At 47.0% G+C, this 20,398-nt stretch overlaps 1 protein-coding gene across 8 annotated transcripts in view; it reads right to left on the bottom strand.

Moving 5' to 3' along the window:
• The window catches only part of PECAM1 (platelet and endothelial cell adhesion molecule 1), an 83,953-nt gene that overhangs the window by 45,907 nt on the left and 17,648 nt on the right, over positions 1 to 20,398 (bottom strand). For all 8 annotated transcript variants that reach the window (XM_050762422.1, XM_050762423.1, XM_050762424.1 and 5 more), the window contains 3 exons: positions 8,573 to 8,866; positions 5,465 to 5,770; positions 612 to 887 (listed from right to left, as the gene is read on the bottom strand). In XM_050762422.1, the coding sequence (XP_050618379.1) occupies positions 612 to 887; positions 5,465 to 5,770; positions 8,573 to 8,866 (876 nt within the window). The remainder of the gene's footprint in view (positions 1 to 611; positions 888 to 5,464; positions 5,771 to 8,572; positions 8,867 to 20,398) is intronic.

Here is a 20,398-nt window from a genome sequence, read left to right as displayed (position 1 = left end):
CAGGCTGGTCTCGAACTCCTGGCCTCAAGTGATCTGCCCACCTTGACCTCCCAAGTCCTGGGATTACAGACGTGAGCCACCATGCCCAACCATGTTATCATTATTTTTGAGTTTACTAACGCTTTCTCCTTTGTGGCCCTGTCACAGGACCCATGTCTGGGATCTAGCATAGTGCTTGTCACAGGGGATGGAGAAATATGAGAGAGGAAAGACAACATTAACCAGTATTCATAGAGTCTTACTCTGTACAAGTCTCTCAGCTCATGCTTACAGCATAGTTATCTCATTATAGCAGTCCTAAAAGGTGAGTGCGGTCATCATCACCATCTCACAGAGCTGCGGCACGTTCAATAACTCACCCAAGGTCACAGAAGCAGTGAGCGGCAGGGTTGAGTTTTGGTGCCAGAGCCTGTACCCTCAACAAGCACAGTGGACTGTTAACTTGCTCTGCACTGGCTTCTTCCCACGAGCACCAAAGCCCCACCTGAGCACATCCATTCAGATAAGCAGGGGCAGAAAATGTATCAGCTCTCTTTGGCCATGCTGGATTGCAGCATATTGGCTCCTTGAGCCCACCATATGCCAACACCCTCCCGCAGCGGCAGCCCTACCTGTTACGTTGACGATGATGCTGCTGACCTTGGATATGCGGCTGGACTCCACTTTGCATGTGTAGTTGCCATTGTGCTCCACCATGGCCATGACTGAGTACACAGCCTCGTTGCCGTGTCTGCTGTGGGCCACAATTGCCTTGTCCTTCTGAATTATGATTTCTGGAAACTCCTGGGCCAGGTGAGTCACTTGAATGGTGCACTTAATGTGGAGTTGAGCTCCTTCTGTGATCATTCCAGTGGGGCTGATGTGGAACTTGGGTGTAGAGAAGGATTCTGCAAGAGAGGAAGGCAACCCGGTTGGACTCAGGTGCAAACCTGGGCAAGAGGAACCTCTTCTGCTCTTTTTGCTGCTTCCCCTTTTCCAACTTCTATTGTTCCTAACTAACTTTAAAAATTCAACCTTTCCTCTCTAAAACTTTTGCCTGGGCTGCTCTCATACCCCCTCCCTTCTCACTCACTCTTGCATCTTCAGGCTTCTTCACTGCAAGTCTCTGGCTTTCTGAAGCTTCCCAAAGGCCAAACACCTTCTCTAGATCTCGCCTGCAGAACCTTCTTCGGATGACTTCAGAGATAACCACTGTATTTAGAAATGATCTTCCTCCTGCCCACTACGAATTTTCTAGGCTCTTGTCAGCACTTCATGGAAGCTTGGCATTTCAGCATGAAGATACTATAGCTTAAAAAAGTTCAGCTATGTGAAATGGGCTGCTTCATGGAAATGCGTATTTAAATAATCGCATGCCTCCAAAAAAGTGGCTTCTAGTCTTTTCTTTTTTTTTTTTTTTTTTTTTTTTTTTTTTTTTTTTTTTTTGAGACGGAGTCTCGCTCTGTCACCCAGGCTGGACTGCAGTGGCCGGATCTCAGCTCACTGCAAGCTCCGCCTCCCGGGTTCACGCCATTCTCCTGCCTCAGCCTCCCGAGTAGCTGGGACTACAGGCGCCCGCCACCTCGCCCGGCTAGTTTTTTGTATTTTTTAGTAGAGACGGGGTTTCACTGTGTTAGCCAGGATGGTCTCGATCTCCTGACCTCGTGATCCGCCCGTCTCGGCCTCCCAAAGTGCTGGGATTACAGGCTTGAGCCACCGCGCCCGGCCGCTTCTAGTCTTTTCTATTTCATTTTTTAAAATCCTGGCCATCATTCACTAAACCGATTTCATGACTCACACAGTTGAAAAACAATTTTGCCTGGGCGTGGGGTCTTACGCCTGTAATCCTAACACTTAGGAAGCCCAAGAGTTCTAGAACAGCCTCTGGGCAACATAGTGAGACCTTATCTCTATTAAAAAAGAAAAATAATTTTAATCAAGTATAGGTCAGATACCAACCAGGGCATAGGATCTTCAGGGAAGTGGGGATAGGTCCTAGGCTTTCGTTTCCACTTACAACAAAAAAACAAGCCCAGCGCATAAACTGGAATATAGACACAGATTCCAACTGTATAAAATATAGAGTAGGGATATTTAAAAAATGCCAATAGTGAATTTAGAGTAATCTAATACTTTAATATTCATTAGTGATTTTTAACATTATAAAGTCAATTCATAATAAGAAGTTATCATAAAATAATAGCATATGACTTCTCAAGTAAAAGTGAAAAAGGGGAAGGCATTCTTTTCATGTTTTAGGACTCTCAAATTTTAGGTCTTCAGGGGAACCTTAATAATAGCTGAAGGGTGTTTTTCTTTCACCCAGATCAACTCCAGATGCACCAGATATGTAAATGCAGGAGAAAAAGAAGTGAAACCACAAGCACAGGAAAAGAAAACATAGATGCGTTTTTTTTCCTTTAATAATCTTGACATGTGAAGTATGTATGTCAAGACTTTTAAGTATGAATCACAAAACTGAGGTGCCATAAAGAAACAAAACAGGTAAGTTTGACTAACTGAAGATTAAAAACTTCAGCACGGAAAACTTATCATAAAACTAAAAGAAAAATGACAAACTAGAGAAAATATTTGCATAACATCACTGACAAATAACTAATGAATTTATACAAGACTCAGCTGGGGGCGGAGGCTCATGCCTGCAACTGCAGCACTTTGGGAAGTTGAGGCAGGAGAATTGCCTGAGCTAAGGAGTTTAAGACCAGCCTAGGAAACATGGTGAGACCCTCCATCTCAAAAAAACATATTATAAAATATTTTTTAAAATAAAATAAAGGTGGCAGTCGCAGTGGTTCACACCTGTAATCCCAGCACTTTGAAAGGCCGAGGTGGATGGATCACGAGGTCAGGAGTTTAAGACCAGCCTGGCCAAGATGGTGAAACTCTGTCTCTACTAAAAATACAAAAATTAGCTGGGCATGGTGGCGGCCCCCTGTAATCCCAGATACTCAGGAGGCTGAGGCAGGAGAATCACTTGAACCTGGTGGGCAGAGGTTGCAGTGAGCCGAGATCGTGCCACTGCACCCCAGCCTGGGCGACAGAGTGAGACTCCATCTCAAAAAAATAAATAAATAAAAATAAAAATAAAATAAAGGGCTTGAACAAATCCAATCAGGAACAATAAAAATGCTTTTAGTCAAATTTACCTATCCTGTTTCTTTATGGCACTGGAGTTTTGTGATTCATAATAAAAATGACAAGGCATATATGAATAGGTGGTTTACAGGAAAAAAATGTAATAGATGAATAAACAAACTCAACCTCACTAAAAACTAAAGAAATACAAATCACCACAACAGTGATATATATCACTATACCTCAACTAGATGGTCAAAAATAATAAAACATTGAAATATTCTGTTGAGACCAGGCGCAGTGGCTCATGCCTGCAATCCTAGCACTTTGGGAGGCCGAGATGGGAGGATCACTTGAGGCCAGGAGTTCGAGAACAGCCTGGTCAACATAGCAAGACCCTAATCTCTATTTAAAAAGAAAAGAAAAGAAAAGAAGGAAGGAAGGAAGGAAGGAAGGAGAAAGAGAGAGAGAGAGAGAGAGAGAGAGAGAGAGAGAGAGAGAGAGAGAGAGAAAGAAAGAAAGAAAGAAAGAAAGAAAGAAAGAAAGAAAGAAAGAAAGAAAGAAAGAAAGAAAGAAAAGAAAGAAAGAAAAAGAAAAAGAAAGAGAGAAAGAAAGAAAGAGAAAGAAAGACAGACAGACAGACTCTATTGGTAAGGATGTGGGAAAACAAACACTAGCATCACTTCTGATGAAAATGTTCAGCCATCTTGAAGAGCACTTTGGCAATATCTAGCACTTTGGCAATATTGAGCCAGGCACAGTCAGCCAAACCTTTTATAAATTAAAGGAATTAGCTCTTTGTCAAAGGTACTACGCAAATATTTTCTCCAGTTTGTCATTTGTCTTTTTATTTTATGATAAGTTTTTCATGCTGAAGTTTTTGTTGTTGCTGTTGTTTTGAGATGGAGTCTCACTCAATCACCCAGGCTGGAGTACAGTGACATGGTGGCTCACTGCAACCTCCACCTCCCAGGTTCAAGTGATCCTCCTGCCTCAGCCTCCAGAGTAGCTGAGACTACAGGTGCCCACCACCACACTTGGCTAATTTTTGTATTTTTAGTAGAGACATGGTTTCACCATGCTGTCCAGGCTGGTCTCAAACTCCTGACTTCAGGTGATCCACCTGCCTCGGCCTCCCAAAGTGCTGGGATTACAGACATGAGCCACCATGCCTGGCCTCATGCTGAAGTTTTTAAGAAAATGCACAGGCCAGCTGTGGTGGTTCATGCCTGTAATCCCAGCACTTTGGGAGGTTGAGGCAGGCGGATCACCTGAGGTCAGGAGTTCGAGACCAGCCTGACCAACATGGAGAAACCCCATCTCTACTAAAAATATAAAAATTAGTCAGGCGTGGTGGTGCACACCGGTAATCCCAGCTTCTCTGGAGGCTGAGGCATAAGAATTGCTTGAACCCGGGAGGCAGAGGCTGCACTGAGCCGAGATCGCGCCACTGCACTCCAGCCTGGGCGACAGAGCGAGACTCTGTCTCAAAAAAAAACAAAAAACAGCCGGGCGCGGTGACTCAAGCCTGTAATCCCAGCACTTTGGGAGGCCAAGACGGGCGGATCACGAGGTCAGGAGATCGAGACCATCCTGGCTAACACGGTGAAACCCCGTCTCTACTAAAAAAAAATACAAAAAACTAGCCAGGCGAGGTGGCGGGCACCTGTAGTCCCAGCTACTGGGGAGGCTGAGGCAGGAGAATGGCGTGAACCCGGGAAGCGGAGCTTGCAGTGAGCCGAGATGGCGCCACTGCACTCCAGCCTGGGCAACAGAGCGAGACTCCATCTCAAAAAAAAAAAAGGCCGGGCACGGTGGCTCACGCCTGTAATCCCAGCACTTTGGGAGGCCGAGGCGGGCGGATCACAAGGTCAGGAGATCGAGACCACGGTGAAACCCCGTCTCTACTAAAAATACAAAAAAAATTAGCCGGGCGCGGTTGTGGGCGCCTGTAGTCCCAGCTACTCGGGAGGCTGAGGCAGGAGAATGGCGTGAACCCGGGAGGCGGAGCTTGCAGTGAGCCGAGATCGCGCCACTGCACTCCAGCCTGGGCGACAGAGCGAGACTCCGTCTCAAAAAAAACAAACAAACAAACAAACAAAAACACACACACACACACAAAACCAAACCAACCAAACAAAAAGCATCACATATATTAAGAGTAAAGTGTTGTTGGAGAAACTCTCGTTTGAAAAATTACATGCAATTTAACTGTATCACAGTCAAAAAAGCTTGAAAAATACTGGCTTAAAATGATTAAGAACAGGTCTTAAGTCCTGAGAACAACAGCCCAGTCAGAAGGCCCAACCCCTTTCCAGTTCTGGGTTCTTTCTCCCCATGCCAAACCAGAAACCGCAAAGAACAATGAGAAAGGGAGCAGGACTCTGACCCCTTACGGTGACCAGTTCACTCTTGGTAGATTCTGAGGTCTGCACATGGATCCCAGCAATGATCCTAGCTTGACATCGGAAGGATAAAACGCTGTCCTGTTCCTCAATGGGGAATTCCAGCATCACAAAATTCTGGTCCCGAGAAGTCTTCTCTCTTTTTTGCTTGGCCATTTTTTTATTTAGTTCAAGTTTTTCAATTGTGAAGTGTATTGGGGCCTTTTCCTCTGGGACGGAACAGTTGACCCTCACGACCCCACCTTGGATGGCCTCTTTCTTGTCCAGTGTCACCCTGGGACTGGGCACTCCTATGGGGAAAGAGAAAGTCTGTCAGTATCAGCCTGATTGAGAGACACAAGCCTCCCTCTGCTGAGTGACTGTAGTTGACCCATGAGAGGACTCTTTTTTGTTCTCTGAATACCCAGTGCGACCTACCAGGTAATAACTGAACAGGTATGTACCCAGCACAGTACCAGGTACTTTGAAAAATATAAAATCTGGAGGCCGAGGTGGGTGGATCTCTTGAGCCCAGGAGTTTGAGACCAGCCTGGACAACACAGTGAAATGCCGTATCTACAAAAAAAAAAAAATTAGCCAGTGGTAGTTAGTGGTGCGCACTGGTAGTCCCAGCTACTTGGGAGGTTGAGGTGGGAGAATCGCTTCAGTCCAGGAGGTTGAGGTGGCAGTGAGCAGCGAGTCCACCACTGCACTCCAGCCTGGGCAACAGAGACCCTGTCTCAAAAAAGAAAAGAAAAGAGGAGAGGAGAGGGGAGGGGAGGGGAGGGGAGGGGCGGGGAGGAAAGGAGAGGAGAGGAGAGGAGAGGAAAGAAATAAAATATGCTCAATGGGAGTTAAGCTATGGGAAGCAAAGGCATAAGAATGAGACAATGGACTTTGGGGACTCAGGGGAAAGAGTGGGAGTGGGGCGAGGGATAAAAGACTACACATTGGGTACAGTGTACACTGATCAGGTGATGGGTGCACCAAAATCACAGAAATCACCATTAAGGCCACACAAGGTGGCTCACATCTGTAATCCCAACACTTTGGGAGGCTGAGGCAGGGGGATCACCTGAGGTCAGGAGTTCGAGACCAGCCTGGCCAACATGGCAAAACCCTGTCTCTACTAAAAATACAAAAACTTAGCCGGGCATGGTGGCAGGCACCTGTAATCCCAGCTACTTGGGAGGCTGAGACAGGAGAACTGCTTGAACCCCGATGGCAGAGGTTGCAGTGAGCTGAGATCGCGCCACGGCACTCCAGCCTGTGCAACAGAGTGAGACTCTGTCGCAAAAAAAAAAGAAATTAAATAAATTTAAAAAAAATTAGTTAAAAAAATAAAATATGGTCAAGATGTAGTTGGTGTTTTCAATGGTTTATAATCCCATTGGGAAGAGGACACAATCGGATTCCCAACAGATGATGCTTAGAGGGGAAAGGTAGTCAGTATTTGTCAGTGTCACTGTGATTGTTGTTACCCTTTATTGAATGCAGCCACAGGCTAGGACTGACTTTAATTTATTCCATGAACATTGACTGAATGCCTACTATGAGCCAGATTCATTGTTCAAGATATAAAAATAAACCAACCACCGTCTCTGTCTTTACAATTTCACTATCCAGAAGAGCAGACAGAAGTGTAAGAAAGGATGGCAATACTGAGTGAAATAGGAAATTTGTGGACCGGGCATGGTGGCTCACGCCTGTAATCCCAACACTCTGGGAGGCCAAGGCGGGTAAATCACTTGAGATCAGGAGTTCGAGACCAGCCTGGCCAACATGGTAAAATCCCGTCTTTACTAAAAATACAAAAAATTATCCAGGCACAGTGGCGCGTGCCTGAAATCCAAGTTTCTTGGGAGGCTCAGACAGGAGAATTGCTTGAACCCAGGAGGCGAAGGTTGCAGTGAGCCAAGGTTGCACCATCACACTTTAGACTGGGCGACGGAGGAAGACTCTGTCTCAAAATAAATAAATAAATTTCCATTTATTAGGAACTCACTAGGTGCTGGAAATTTTGCTAAGCACTCTACCCACGTGACAGCTTTTAACCCTCTCAATAATTGCCTGAACTGGGTCTTGTTGTTATCTTCCTTTTACTGGTGAGGATTTTGAAGTTTAGAGCTGTTAAGGGACTTGCCCAGCTTGTAACCCAGGCAGAGTGACTGCTGAATGCAGTGTCTTAACACACCGCTGTGGCCTTTATACACACAAATACCATTGAATGTAGAGAGAGCGTCAGAGCTGTAATGACTGGCACCCTCAGGTAGATCAATTTTGTTTTGAAAAGAGAAGACATCATTGAGTTAAGTCTTTTTTTTTGAGACGGAGTCTCGTTCTATCGCTCAGGGTGGAGTGCAGTGGCGCGATCTCGGCTCACTGCAAGCTCCGCCTCCCGGGTTCACGCTTCTCCTGCCTCAGCCTCCTGACTAGTTGGGACTACAGGCGCCCGCCACCACATCCGGCTAATTTTTTGTATTTTTAGTAGAGACGGGGTTTCACTGTGTTAGCCAGGATGGTCTCGACCTCCTGACCTCGTGATTCACCCACCTCAGCCTCCCAAAGTGCTGGGATTACAAGTGTGAGCCACTGTGCCTGGCCTGAGTTGAGTCTTGAGGAAGAAATCGTAATTTATGAGATGAGATGAAGAAGCACTTTGGGAGGCCAAAGTAGGTGGATCACTTGAGGTCAGGGGTTCGAGACCAGCCTGACCAAATTAGTGAAACCCCATCTCTACTAAAAATACAAAATTAGGCAGGCGTGGTGGCACACACCTGTAATCCCAACTACTTGGGAGACTGAGGCAGGAGAATCACTTGAACCTGGGAGGTGGAGGTTGCAGTGAGCGGAGATAACGCCCCTGCACTCCAGCCTGGGTGACAGAGTGAGACTCCATCTCAAAAAAGAAAGAAAGAAAGAAAAAAGAAATAGCCTGGCCTATTGGAAATATATCTAGTGCTTACATTTTCAGGTAAGGAAAATGCCAGGCAGATGAATGAGAGGGTGATGGGTGGAGAGTTAAGTCCAGCGTCACTATTCATTCACAGCTGTTATTCACGCCACTGTGTTATGTTCCATCTGCTTGCCTGTGCTTAGTTCCAAGGACTCACCTCTCACCAACACCTGGTACTCTGATGTGGTTTTCTCTTTGTTGTTCACAATCACAGTACATTTGTACGTCCCTGAGTCATAGACCCGGGCTTCAGGAATAAAATAACTCTCTGTGCTCTTCATGGAGGAGATGTTGTAAAATAGCACGTCATCCTTATAGAACAGCATCTGGTGCTGAGGCTTGACGTGAGAGGTGGTGCTGACGTCCGCGCAGCACTGCAGGGTCAGGTTCTTCCCATTTTGCACCGTCCAGTCTGGCAGGCTCTTCATGTCGACACTGTTGATTGTGAAAGCTAATGCAAAGGGAAGGAAGGCAGACATACCTGTTATCTCAGAAACAACATCATCCCGGTGACCTTCACCACATCAGATATGATCTTATCCCATCCTATGCAGTATTGAGTCCAGGGGTCCTAACTGCCAGCAGGGCCAGGCTGGTAGTAACGGTGCATAGTGGCTCAAGCAGGAGGCAGTTGGTACTAAGCTGCAACTTTTCCCACCAAGGCAAAGGAGCAGAGTATGATAAAGATGTAGAGCTAGGCATGGTGGCTCACGCCTATAATGCCAGCACTTTGGGAGGCATGGGTGGATCACCTGAGGTTAGCAGTTCGAGACCAGCCTGGCTAACATCGTGAAACCCTCTCTCTACTAAAAAATACAAAAATTAGCCAGGTGTGGTGGTGCATGCCTGTAATCCCAGCTACTTGAGAGGCTGAGGTACAAGAATCACTTGAACCTGGGAGGTGGGGGTTGCAGTGAGGCGAGATGGCACCACTGCACTCCAGCCTGGGCGACAGAGTGAGACTCTGCCTCAAAAAAAAAAAAAAAAAAAAAAAAAAAAAAAAAGATGTAGGTATCCTATGAGCTGCCACATCTTGACCCCTGGAGGGAGCATAGGATTCAAGCAGTCAAGTGTTCAAGTCCTGGCTTATCATGTACTGTGTGACCCTGGGCAGCTAACTTCTCTGAGCTCAGTTTCCTTACCTGTAGCATGGGGTAGTCATATCTCATTAGGTCTTTGCAGGAAACATACAGGAGAACAGCCAGAACATCTCCTGTACAGTGCCCTATATACATTAAGTGCCTAATAAATTACCGCTACCTCCATTCCAAAACCAGATGGTCATACACAGGCCCTCCTTCTCCACCCAGGCCTTACCGAATTAGCACAGTCCCAGCTGGCATTTTCTATCTGATGGGCTCTGAGGTTTCACCAGATGGTGAGGACTTGAAACCAGTTTTTAGGCTGCTACTTGCATGTTCAGCCTCACCTGCTACCAAGAAACAAAGACTACAGATTCCCCTCTGCCCACGACAGGAATCTCCAGTTAAAACCCAAAACAGCTACAACACTCAACCAGCTATCCAATCTCTGCCAGGAACTAGGCTCTGGGTCAACTGGCCAATAGTGTCATTTCTGGCCGATGTCCCCAGAACACAATTGGCTTATATCCAGCAACCATAGGCTGTCAATAGAATTTAGCTAACTACAGATCACATGTTGAGGCCCATTCACGGTAGCAGGCTGACAGAAGGGTGGATTGCTTAAAACTGGGTGCTCTCTAGCTATTGCCGTGTTTTTGTCAGTTGGTTGGTTGTGAGCCACTGCCCTGAAAATTTTCCAGGCTAGAAGATCCTGAACCATGCCCATGGGTCAGGACTTGTATCCAAACTTCAGACCAGACCAGGGTGGCCTGCTTTTTGAAGATCCTCTTGGCAATGCCTGTAGGTGCTTTTGTAGCCCACCTGTGGTCCTAGTTATACCCCTTGACTCAAAGCACTCACTATCTTCCCTGTGATTCTCTTTTCCAAGCACAAGAATCCGGGTTTAATCAGCACCATAAAATATTCACTCTCCAAATTCTTGTCAGAAAATAACTTCAAACATCTCATGTTCTATACACAGCTAAAAAAATATGGATGAAGCTAGATGCAGTGGCTCACGCCTGTAATCCCAGCATTTTGGGAGGCTGAGGCAGGAGGATCGCTTGAGCCCAGAAGTTTGAGACCAGCCTGGGCAACATGGCAAAACCCTGACTCTACAAAAATACAAAAAAATCAGCCAGGCATAGTGCCATGCATCTGTAGTCCCAGCTACTCAGGAGGCTGAGGTGGGAGGATCACCTGAGCCTGGGAGGTCGAGGCTGAAGTGAGCCATGATCATGCCAGTGCACTCCAGCCTAGGTGACAGAGTTAGATTCTGCCTCAAAAAAAAAGAAAAGAAAAGAAAAGAAAAGAGGCTGGGTGCAGTGGCTCACAGCTGTATTCCCAGCGCTTTGAGAGGCCAAGGTGGATGAGTCACCTGAGCTCAGGAGTTTGAGACCAGCCTGACTAACATGATGAAACCCTGTCTCTACTAAAAGTACAAAATTAGCCAGGTGTGGTGGCACATGCCTGTAATCCCAGCTACTTAGTAGGCTGAGGCAGGAGAATCGCTTGAGCCCAGGAGGCAGAGGTTGCAGTGAGCTGAGATCGCACCATTGCATTCCAGCCTGGGCAATAAGAGCAAAACTCCATCTAAAAAAAAAAACTAAAATAAATAAATAAATAAAAAGTAACTGATCTGTAGGAGATTTGGAAAAAAATGTACTGAAAGCCCATGACCATAAAACCAGGTGTTTTTCCCAAATCCCTACATGTCCCCCCAGAAATTTCTACATGCCCATTCTCAAGGAAGCTATCTATCCAGCATCTGGACCTGGGATTGAAAGTGACTATGTCTGGTATGCTTTGTTAGCCCCCTATCTATCTCCATGAAGTGTGAATAATGCAATCATGGAATTTAAAATTTTTTATTTAAATTTGCGAGTGAATGGAGCAGTCAAATGTTTAAAACTCTCAAAGACAGATGATATGATATGTAAAAACCTCAAAGAGTCTACAGACAAATTATTTGAAATAAATGTGGGTTTAGAAAGGTGGCTGGATAAGGCCGGGAATGGCAGCTCACACCTGTAATCCCGGCATTTTGGGAGGCCAGGAGTTCGAGACCAGCCTGGCTAACATGGTGAAACCCCATCTCTACCAAAAATATAAAAATTAGCTAGACATGGTGGCATGCACCCATAATCCCAGCTACTTGGGAGGCTGAGGCAGGAGAATCACTTGAACCTGGAAGGCAGAGGTTGCAGTGAGCTGAGATCACAACACTGCACTGGGTGACAGAACAATACTCTGTCTGCAAAACCACAAACAAACAAACAAAAAAAGAAAGGTGGCTGGATATAAGATTAATATTTTACAAGTCAGCATAGTGATCATCTCTGGAGGGAGGGACTATGGGTAGGGAGAAGTACAGATGCAAGCTATTAAGAAGTGATCTTTTGGGATGTTGGTCTGGGATGTTGATGAGACGTTGTCCCTAATTTCACAAAGTGTTCCAACAGCACCAGGAAACACTGTGTTTATGATGAACAACTGATTTATTTCTATCTTGTGGATTCTGAGAATGTTCTAATGGACCTTGTTCCCCTTTTTGCTTTGATTGCTAACACACAACCAAAATTTCACCTCTGCTTCTAGCAATCTTTGGGATGTATTTTGTGCTAAATGGGCCATGGCTTTATTTCCCTGCCTTTATTTTTCTCTCATCCTGATTTCCTCATTAATTGTATCTTGTTAAACAACAGTACATAATTTTTATAAGTGGTCCCAAGTCGTTTTTTTGGAATAAGAAAAAAGTTAGCTAGCTGGCCAGAGATACTGGCAAAACCTATCCTTTCCCTCTCTTTTAACAAAGTTAGGCCTTTTTTGGGTAATTGAAATTTAATCTGCAATTTTAAAATGAGTACCACAGTTTGTGTCTGCTGCTATATTCTGAGCAATTAATTTAACAACAACAACAACAAAAATGGTGTCTGATCAGTCCATGAGGTAAAACAAGGTGATGGTTTAAATTCAAGTCATTTCCCCCAGCGTTACTCTTTGGAACTCTCTTTTTTGTCTTTATGTGCAACTTACAAGCTCCTGATTTAAGGAGCCTGCTGGATGGGCTCTCGACACAAAATTTTCTTTGGACCAGCCGGGCACGGTGGCTTATGCCTGTAATCCCAGCACTTTGGGAGGCCGAGGCAGGTGGATCACTTGAGGTCAGGAGTTCAAGACCAGCCTGGCCAACATGGCGAAGCCCTGTCTCTACTGAAAATACAAAATTAGCTGGGTGTGGTGGTAGACGCCTGTAATCCCAGCTACTTGGGAGGCTGAGGCAGGAGAACTGCTTGAACCTGGGAGGCAGAGGTTGCAGTGAGTCAAGGTCATGCCATTGCACTCCAGCCTGGGCAACAAGAGCAAAACTCCATGTCAAAAAAATTTTTTTTCTTTGGACCATATTAATTTCTCTGCACCCCTCAAATAATATAGTTCCCTCCCATCCAATCTCTTCCCTCTCAGAGACAATTAGGTCTCCTTCCATGACCTCTTCAGTACTTCCTCCTTCATTTTAAGCTATGCTGTGTATTCCAGTGACTCAAACAGGAGAGCAGAAATCAAGTGCATGGAGCCAGACCTGGGCCAAATCTCATCTCTGCTACTAACAAAGCTGTGTGACCTTTGGCACGTCCCTAAATTCCTCTGAGCCTCAGTTTGCTTATCCATACAATAGGCACAAGGAACTCAAGTATAAATGAGAACCTGAGTTTAAGTACTTAGAGTTCCTGGCACCTATAAAGTGCTTGAGAAATGTTAGATAGATTCTTCCAGTTACAGAAATAAAGTCAACACTTTTTTTTTTTTAATTTTTAATTTTTTAGAGTTGGGGTCTTACTATGTTGTCCAGACTATTCTTAAACTCCTGGCCTCAAGCAATCGTCCTGCCTCAGCCTCCCCAAGTGCTGCTATTATAGGCATGAGTTGAAAATCAACTATTCAGAGCTTTAAAGCTGTGTCTCCACTCCATGTTTCTAGGGCTTTTCTTTTTTTTCAAGTAAAAACCATATTTAAGGCTGGGCGTGGTGGCTCATGCCTGTAATCCCAGAACTTTGGGAGGCTGAAGTGGGCAGATCACTTGAGGTCAGGAGTTCGAAACCAGCCTCCTGGCTAACATGGTGAAACCCCATCTCTACTAAAGATACAAACACTAGCCAGGCATGGTGGCAGGTGCCTGTAATCCCAGCTACTCAGGAGGCTGGGGCAGGAGAATCACTTGAACCCGGGAGGCGGAGATTGCAGTGAGCCGAGATCGCACCACTGCACTCCAACCTGGGCGACAAAGCTAGACTCCATCTCAAAAAAATAAATAAAACAAAAACAAAACAAAAACCATATTTAACATTTTCAGGTTAATTTATAGTGACTTATCCAGCCTCCCAGTTTTGCTCACTCCACTGCGTGCTCTCCACACGAGTCATTCATCTGCTCTCCTGTTTACTGAACGAGCTCCCATCCCTGACTGGTCATGCCCTAGACCAGCAGACAGTGCTGGATACAGAAGGGAGTCAGACACACCAGGTTCAAACCCCTGATCCCACAGTCCTTAGCTGGGTGATCTTGGGAGTTATCTAACCTCTCTGGGCCACCATGTCTCCACCTACAAAATAAGAACACGAATATCTGCCTTCTCCGGTAACTTTAACCTAAACAGTGACTGCACCAAAGTAGCTGAGGGCACAGAAGGGGCCGTGTATATACTGCCCAGTGCCTGGCCCCTGGTTGACATCCTCTGCCTTCTTCCTTAGCACCATTCATAGCAAACATTTAAGGGGGTTTTTCTATGCCAAGCACTGTCCCCCACACTGGGGGTTCAGAGAACAGTGAGACTGGCAGTCTGCCCTTGGAGAGCTTGGTCTGCACTCCACAGCTCTTCCTACTCTGGGCCATCCAGCCTCAACACAATCCTTGCCTGAGCCTCCTACTGAGCAGTCCTAGTTCATTTGATTTTTATAAAAGCCCTCCCTTTTTAAAAAACAATTTTAAAGCAAATTTGACTAAAGCACCAAGCAGTGGTTTTTTTAGTGGGGCTGGTACCCACTAGCACGGGGCACTTCCACCATCTTGCTTTTATAAGCAACTCTAACACACATCATCTGCTTAAAGAAACAAACTCGGCCAGGCGTGGTGGCTCACACCTGTAATCCCAGCTCTTTGGGAGGCCTAGGTGGGTGGATCACCTGAGGTCAAGAGTTTGAGACCCACTGGCCAACATGGTGAAACCTCGCCTCTACTAAAAATACAAAAATTAGCCGGGCATGGTAGCGGGCACCTGTAATCCCAGCTACTCAGGAGGCTGAGGCAGGAGAATCACTTGAACCCAGGAGGTGGAGGTTGCAGTGAGCCAAGATCGCGCCACTGCACTCCAGCCTGGGCAATAGAGCAAAAACTCCATCTCAAAAAATAAATTAATTAACAATAAACGAACTCAGTGTATGCACTGGCAGGAACACCACATTCCTATGGCTAGCTCGAACAGACAAAAGAGAAGAGAGGGCAGGATGGAAAAAGGAAAAGCATTTTATAAAATCTATCAAGATATGAGTCTCAGCCCTTCATCTTAACACAAATATCATTGACAAAACAACAAAAACAGTGGCCTAGTTTTTACTGCCACAACAACCACCACCTCCCTTGCTATAGCTGCTCTTCAAGATGCCTCCACAATGATCCTTGCCCTCTGCTCATCACACTTACATGTGGTCGCCTCCCACATTAACATCAACCAACAAAATACTCCATCAGGTAATAAAAGATAATGCAGCTTTTATCCCGGCCACTCTCTTCTCCTGTCTGGGATCCCTCATTCTGGGCAAAGCCAGCAGTCAGGTCATGAGTAGCCCTGTGGACGGCCCCCAGGATGAGGAATTAAGGCCTCCAGCCCATAGCCTCGGGAGTGAGCTCGGAAGCAGATTCTCCAGACTCAGTCAAGCCTTCAGATAAACCGCAACCCTGACCAACAATTTATCTGCGATCTAATGAGACCCGGTGCCAGCACCACCCAACTCAGCCACTCCTGCATTCCTGACCCTCAGAAACTTCGGGATAATAAATCTGTGTTATCTTAAGCCAGTAAGTTTTAGGTCAATTGCTAAGCAGCAGTAAGTGACAAATATGCTATACAACCAAACTTCAAAAGTCTCTACTCCATTCTTGTTTTGATGATATGGAAAACATTATCTTCTTTCTAAATAAACCAGCCAAGCCCAGCCAAACTGAATTACTGCCTGGAGGTCTCACTATTTACACAGTGACTGTTCACAACCCGGGGGACACGGACACAGGCCCTGGGAGGTGCATGGGTGGGTGTTAGGAGGCTCATCAACCACCTCCAATTGTGTGCAAATGTGTGCTTTTTCTGGAGAGAGGGCTCACAGATTTCCTTACTGAATCCCAAAGGGCTCAGGACTATTGTGATGAAGGGTGGGGCTGTGGGACAGCCTAAAGAGGTCAGATCTTTTCAACCTGGAGAGATGAAGGTTGACAGAGAAGGATCCAAAGTTGTGAAGTCACCACGGAAGAGCCAGTGACCACAGTGCCAAACCCCAAAATGCTAAAACAGTGGGACCTTGACCTCAAGGTCACTCATCAATAGATGGTGGCGCTCCCTGGAAACATGCAGCACCATGAGTCGGCCAGCCACCTGGCCCTCAACCTGGAAATGACTCAGAGAGAAAGTGGAGGGTGCAGGAGAAGGAGGGGCTGCCGGCCCTCCTCAGGAAAATTACTGGGAGCCATGAAGCATAGAGCCCCTGATGAACTTCTGTGTTCATCTGAGAGCACGCTGAGCCATCTTCCTACCCGAATCTCAAGCATCTCCAAGTTCAGTTCAAGTTTCCATCAATGAGACATGTGTTGAGCACCTGTGCCAGGTTCTGGGCTGACAGAGTAAATAAGAAATCATCCTTGCTGTCCCAAACAGCGAAGGTTGGCGGGGCCCACATAGCTGGACTCCAGTGATATCAGTAAGCACCAAGAGGAAGGGCTGCCCAGGAGAGGTCAAGGAGTCTGAAGGAAGTGACCACTGAACTGAACCTGCCAGGCCAAGGACAGGCAGTGGGGTGCTCCAGGTAGGAGAACAGCGTGTACCAGGACACAGGGGTGTGAGAAATCAGTGCATTCTGGGCATGGCCCATTACAGAAACCAGAGTGTGGGGCTAGAGAGGCCAGGTGGCTGGGTCTGTGGTGCCAGAATGGAGGGCCAGCCTGCTGTGCCGACAAGCTGGGCCCTGTTCTGAAGGTGTCAGGAGGGGTGTGACAGCACCCGAGGCCAGTAAACAACCTGGAAGTGGTCCAGGTGAAAGCTGATGAGGCCTGAGCTAGGTGGGTGCAGTGGGGATGAGGGAAGGATAGGCTGGGGATCTCTTGAGTGGACTCAACAGGACTTGTTTCTAGGGTGTTGAAAATGTTCTAGAAAGAATCCCAGCACTTTGGGAGGCTGAGGCAGGTGATCACTTAAGGTCAGGAGTTTGAGAACAGCCTGGCCAACATGGTGAAACCTCGTCTCTACTAAAATTACAAAAATTAGCCGAGCATGGTGGTGCGTGCCTGTAATTGCAGCTACTCAGGAAGCTAAGTCAGGAGAATTGCTTGAATCTGGGAGGTGAAGGTTGCAGTGAGCTGAGATCCAACCACTGCACTCCAGCCTGGGCGACAAAAAAAAAAAAGAAAGAATATGTTCTAGAACTAGACAATGGTGATGGTTGCACAACACTGTGAATGTACTAAATGTCATGAATAATAAATGTCATATTATTTTACCACAATTTAAAAAAAGATTTTGTATTTTACCACAATTCAAAAAAGATTTTGTTTGACTGGCTATGGGGTTGAAAGAATGGAAGATAAACTTCCTGGATTAGATTCCCAGGAGGATGTATGTGCCACCAAACTAAAATAGAAAATGCCACACGCAGCTGGGTGTGGTGGCTCACGTCTGTTATCCCAGCACTTTGGGAGGCCAAGCAGGAGGATGGCTTAAGTCCAGGAGTTCGAGACCAGCCTGGGCAACAAAATGAGACCCTAGTCTCTACAAAAACAAAACCAAACTAAAACTAAACAAACGAACAAACAAACAAACAAAAAAACAGAAAAAGATAAGGAAGGAAGACGAAGTGATGGTGGTACAGCTGGGTGCCAGGGGCCAGTAGGAGGACCGGGAGGAGACATCAAAGGTCAGCCTGTGTTAACTGGAGGTTCAAGGCAGAGGCCAGGGCTGGACAGTGAAGGTGGGAGGCGTGTGGATTTAGGGGAGGGGGGAATGTGGAGGTGTTGAGAGAGGAGCTGGTCTCCAGGGAGGATAAGACCAGGAGCCTGCAGAGACCAGGACCGGGTTCAGACTCCAGGAGAAGACAAAGTAAGTTCAAAGTCAGCCCTGGGGGAGCAGGAGGAGGGTTTGTTAGAGAGGGAGGAGACAAAGCAGGGAAGAGGATGGAGAAGGTCAAGGAGGGAGGCTTTGGGGCATGATCAAAAGTCAAAGGCAGGAAAGGGGTACAGGGAGCTGAGGGCTGGAAGTGTCCGTTGCATTTGGCATCAGGTGGTCCTTGGTGACCCCTCAGCCAGAGGAGACCCAACAGCCAGAGAAGTGGGGCCTGAGGCCAGGTTGCTGGGAGGCAAGGAGTGTCTGAGAGGTAACGGGGGTAGGGACAGATCATAAACTAACTTTCAGAGAGGTTTGACTGAGAAACGATACTAGAAAGGCCAGATGTGGGGGACACAAGATAAATGGCGGGGCTGGGTGCCTGCATGTGCTTTTTCTTTTTCCTAAAAAAAGAGTTCTCATTCATGTTTGTACACGGAGAGAACAGAGCCAGAAGCAGAAATAAAGATTCTACAAGTGGTGGTAGGGGAGAGGGACATGAATGCAAGTAGGTGTGGGGTCCTGGGGGTGATGGAGGGGCTCAGCCTGGCTGGCCCCGATCAGCTGAGGAGCGGAGTGCACGTGTCCTCCCAGGCCGGGAGGGAAGCCGAGAGGATGGGTGGGGAGGCTGATAAGCCCACAGCCAGGCCCAGGCGGGAAGTTGAGGGAGTTCCCTCCAGATGACTGTTTTCTAGGTGAAGATGGAGCAGCAGTCACCCACTGAGGCAAGGCAGCTGCAGTGAGGTGCGAGGAGGGGTACAAGGAGGCCTGAGATGAAAGGAAGGGAAAGGGCTGAGGCTGTCCCAGGACCCCAGCCACAGAGCGGGAGATGCAGAGCAAGCCTGCAGGCCACGCACTGCAAATGCTGGCCTTGGGGGGCCTAAGGAATGGAGACCTCGTTCCAGCCCCCGCCCTGTCCACCCCCGGTGTTGACCCTGCTCGCTTGGTGCCTTGTGGCCTCCAGATCTGTTTCCTTGAGTGTAAAACAAGGCAGAGGCCCCAGGAAGCAGTGGGAGAGTCGCTCCCTGTACCACGTTCTGTAGTTCCAGTGTCTTCCCTGAAGGTACAAAGAACATTCTCTAGGAACCCAAAGAAGGGAGCAATTGATTTCCATGTGGGATGGAGGGGGAGAGGGGAGAGCACCAAGGTTTTGGGAAACAGGATGTTGCAGGTGAGAAAAAGAGGAACCCCAAAGCGTGCGTGTCTGCAGGGCAGGGTCTGGGCCAAAGGGTGTGGTCTGGGAGGGTACCAGGGCTGGAGTGGACAAAGGGAGAGTGGGTGGGGCAGGAGCCACAGTTGTAAAGGTGGGCTAGGACTGTGTAGTAAACACCACTGTCATTTACCAATCACTGCGTGACAGGGGCCAATGAATCACCTCCTTTTGTCCAGTCTCAACCTCATACCTACTTCACGCCCATGAAGTTCTCTTATCATCCCCATGTTACAGATTGGGAAAATAGCTCAAAGAGGTTAAGTAAAACTGGTCTGAAAGATTTGAGTCAGGCTTATGGCTCCAGACAAATGGTGCGGCTTCAGAGAGTAGAAGTTCCAGTGCCAGTGCCCAGCCGACTGCCTCTCTCATGGACAAATTGGTTCTTTCTTTCTTTCTTTCTTTTTTCTGAGACAAAGTCCTGCTTCATTGCCCAGGCTGCAGTGCAGTGGCACGATCTTGGCTCACCAAATCTGTGCCTCCCAGGTTCAAGCGATTCTCATGCCCCTGCCTCCCAAGTAGCTGGGATTACAGGCATGTGCCACCATATCCAGCTAATTTTTTGTATTTTTAGTAGAGACGGGGTTTCGCTATGTTGGCCAGGCTGGTTTTGAACTCCTGGCTTCAAGTGATTCGGCCACCTCAGTCTCCCAAAGTGCTGGCATTACAGGGGTGAGCCAACACAGCTGGTAAAATCGGTTATTTCTGAGGCTTGGTGACACCATCAGTCCAGCAGGATAATTATGAAGATAATGGATATCCTGCCTCCCTGGGTTGCCACGGGGATCAAATGCCCAAAGAAGCACTGTACAGTTGAGCAGAGAAGTCTGGCAGAGTTCTTTGCCAGTGGCCAACTAGCCCTCCCCAGCCTGGGGCCACTGCTCTGAAGCTTGACTCACCAGCTAGCCTTGCCCATGGACTTCACTCCAAAGAGCTGTGCAATTTGCCTGCAACCCAGTCACCTCCATTCTTTGCTGATTGCAGTGACTTCTGACAAGGAAATAGCGTTCTGTGGGCTCTCCCTCTATTCACAGCCCCAGAATACTAGTGAGCCCCCTCATTCATGTGGTCCCAGAAGAAGCAGAACAGAACCCTCTCATCTCAAGACAAAGGTTCAAAATTAGCTCTAAAGTGGAAGATAAGCCAGGCTTCAAAGATAGGCAGCACCCCCCTTCCCTATGTGCAAGCACAAAATATTATAGATACACTTGTAGTCTCACAGGTGAATGGAAAATGAGCTCCAGTGTGTGATTTTTATCATTTAGGAGTAAAAATGTAGCAACAATTTAAACTAGAATCTGTCTTCATATGTCTAACAGATCAATTATATCT

The sequence above is a fragment of the Macaca thibetana genome, chromosome 16 (assembly GCF_024542745.1).
Source record: "Macaca thibetana thibetana isolate TM-01 chromosome 16, ASM2454274v1, whole genome shotgun sequence".
Classification (NCBI taxonomy): Eukaryota; Metazoa; Chordata; class Mammalia; order Primates; family Cercopithecidae; genus Macaca; species Macaca thibetana.
The sequence above is the reverse complement of the archived record's forward strand: the minus strand, read 5'-3'. Positions and strand labels throughout refer to the sequence as shown.